The following is a 2,621-nucleotide window of genomic DNA, read 5'->3' on the forward strand; positions in this document are numbered from 1 at the left end:
AGGATGGGTGATGGTCACCCTGTTGAGGGTGGACTTCAATCCCGCAGCTGCACTTTGGTCTCAGAAGGGAGATAAGTCAGGAGGTGGCAGATTTGGATGCCTGGAAAGCGGCAGCACGGTGTGGATCTGCTCTACGTCACCTGAGCTTGTTTGAAGCTCTCAACTAATGGAGCCCAGCCCTGACCCCCATCTAAGGAGGGTTTGAACTACCAGCCCTGGGCCTGAGTCTCAGCCCCCTTTGACTCCTGACCGCCTGCAGTTCCCAGAAGCTCAGCAAAGGCATGGCACTACGTGAAGATAAATGCTACAGAAAGAGGGGGAACCCCCGAGGCACCATTTCCTTTTCCCCCCTTTAACAGCAGACCGCAATGCCCAAAGCCAGCAGGAGGGTCCCCAGGTGGACCTGGGGCACTGCTCCTCCAGCCCTGCTCTTCGACTCCCTTGGCATGTGGTAAACGATCACCAGCTTTTCTCCGGCACCGGAGGGATCCATTTCATCCCCCTTGTAGCAGCTCCGCCCCCCGAGGTGGCTGGCTTGGGGGTCATCTCGGAGCAGGTCTTCAGCTGGATTCTCTGACCCAGCCAAGGCCACGTTGACCGAGACATCCCGCGTGCCCACGTCATTGACAGCGAGGCAGGTGTAGATGCCTTCATCCTCCTTGCTGAAGTTGGGGATGGCCATGGTGCCGTTCTTGAAGACCAAGAAGCGCTCCTGGCTCTGCTTGACATTTCCATCCCGCGCCACGTTGGGCCCGTTGATCTCGACATGGCGGCTGGAGGTCTGGATCTTCCACCTGACCTCTGGTGGGGGGCTGCCTGCCACACTGCAGTGCAGGGTCAGGGTGAGGCCGTCGTACATGACGGTGTTGTCTAAGTTGGAGAGGTAGGTGAGCTGCACGGAGGGAGCAACGCAGTGGTGGTCGGGGATGTCCGTCACCGCCCTGCCCTTCAGCCTGCTGGGAGCCACGCACAGGGTAGACCCCCCCTTGGTGATGGAGACGGAGGTGTTCTCCGTCCACTTCTTCAGCCAGAAGACCTTGCAGGAGCAGTTGAAGGGGTTGTTGAAGATTTGCAGCTGGGACAGGGAGGGCAGGTTGTCAAAGGTGCCCTCGGCCAGGGTGGTCAACTCATTGTCATTGAGCCAGAGGGAGCGCAGGTCCTTCAAGAAGCGGAAAGCATCCCGGGGCAGCCCGGCCAGGCGGTTGTTGTTCATCTTCAGGATCTGCAGACCACTGAGGTTACGGAGGTCCTGCCAGGGGAAATCCGCGATCTTGTTGTGGCTCAGGTCCAGGTTCTTCAGGTGCACCAACAAGGCAAAAGCCCCCGGTTCCACCACCCCGATCTGGTTGTAGCCCAACCACAGTGACTGCACTTCGGGAACCTCGGTGAAGGAGCCCTGACCCAACCAGCCGATCTTGTTGGCCGACAAGGTGAGGATGGTCACGTTGGAGGACAACCCCTCGGGTACCTCCTGGAGATCCTTGTAGGCGCACTCGGCCAACAGCCGTCCGTTCTTCTTAGTGGAGCAGGAGCAGGCGCTGGGACAGGCCAGGCAGGGCCCCAGGAGCGTGGCCAGCCCCAGGCAGCAGAGCAGGGGCCTCATCCTTCCTCCTGGGAACAGAGACGGAGGGTGAATGAACGGGACGGGTCTAGCCGAGATGGGGATCTGCTTTTTCTTGCCAAGTACTAAGAGGAAGCAGCAGAAGGGCGAAGCATCCGTGTGATTATCCCCAACGCTTCAGCTGGAAAAGGCTGTTTGAAATATTCCCTAATCTGAACAAGGCATTTCCTCGCCAAGAGCAGAGCCTTCGACTACCTACGTGAGTGGGGAGCTTCCCCCTAAACCCTTTCCTTCCCCCTCTAGAAAATGCCTCTTTTTGATCTTTGATGAAATACCAAGCCCCCCGGGATGCTGTTTCCCCAGGTTTTGGGATGAAAGGTGGGAGTTGGGGGTTCAGAGTTCACCCTGCTGAGGCTGGAATTAGGGAAAACGGAGCAACCACAGCTCTTTCACAACCAGCCTTCCCCTAAACCACCAAGCTGTTGGGATTTTCAGCACGCTTTCAGACCTCAAACCAACCCCCCCATCTCCATATTTTTCCATGTCACGGAAAAAAACAGCTTCTCAAGTGCTTTTTCTCAGCAAGAGAGTGTGGGGTCCCTGGCTGCTGGAAGTCTTTAGAGCGAAATATTTCTGAGCTAACTCCTTACTCCCCTTCTTCTTGCCTTGCAAAGGGGACTGTGCACGCTCGGTTCCCGGCGCCTGGAAGCTGTGTCCCACCAGGGAAGAGGTTAACCGCGGCTCTGCGAGGAGCTGGCAGCGAGACCCCTTTGTCTCTGCCTTGCAGGCAAGTTTTGCTGCTCCTTCCAGTCCCCAACCCTGCCTTTTACAGCAGGGGGGGAGGCATTTTGTTGGCAATGGAGAGGCTGAATAAGACCGGCACAATAACTTGGGGGGCGGGGGGCAAAAGGGGACACAAAGGCTCCTGTCCTGCAGGGATAGACCACCCCAGGGCTGGGGTTCAAGGGATGGGGAAGGAGCCCCGAGGGCTCTGGGGGTGATGGAGGGGTGAGAGCCCAGCAGTGCAGGGGGGGTTCCCCTTGGCTGATGTATTTAAAGC

At 57.9% G+C, this 2,621-nt stretch overlaps 1 protein-coding gene across 1 annotated transcript; it reads right to left on the reverse strand.

The window, feature by feature from the left end:
- Positions 1 to 352: 352 nt before the first annotated feature.
- On the reverse strand, positions 353 to 1,603 carry ISLR (immunoglobulin superfamily containing leucine-rich repeat). Its single transcript, XM_009580432.1, has one exon. It carries the CDS (start codon positions 1,601 to 1,603, stop codon positions 353 to 355), a length of 1,251 nt encoding a protein of 416 aa, XP_009578727.1.
- Positions 1,604 to 2,621: the final 1,018 nt, after the last annotated feature.

Source organism: Fulmarus glacialis, unplaced genomic scaffold (genome assembly GCF_000690835.1).
Source record: "Fulmarus glacialis isolate BGI_N327 unplaced genomic scaffold, ASM69083v1 scaffold45146, whole genome shotgun sequence".
NCBI classification, from domain to species: domain Eukaryota; kingdom Metazoa; phylum Chordata; class Aves; order Procellariiformes; family Procellariidae; genus Fulmarus; species Fulmarus glacialis.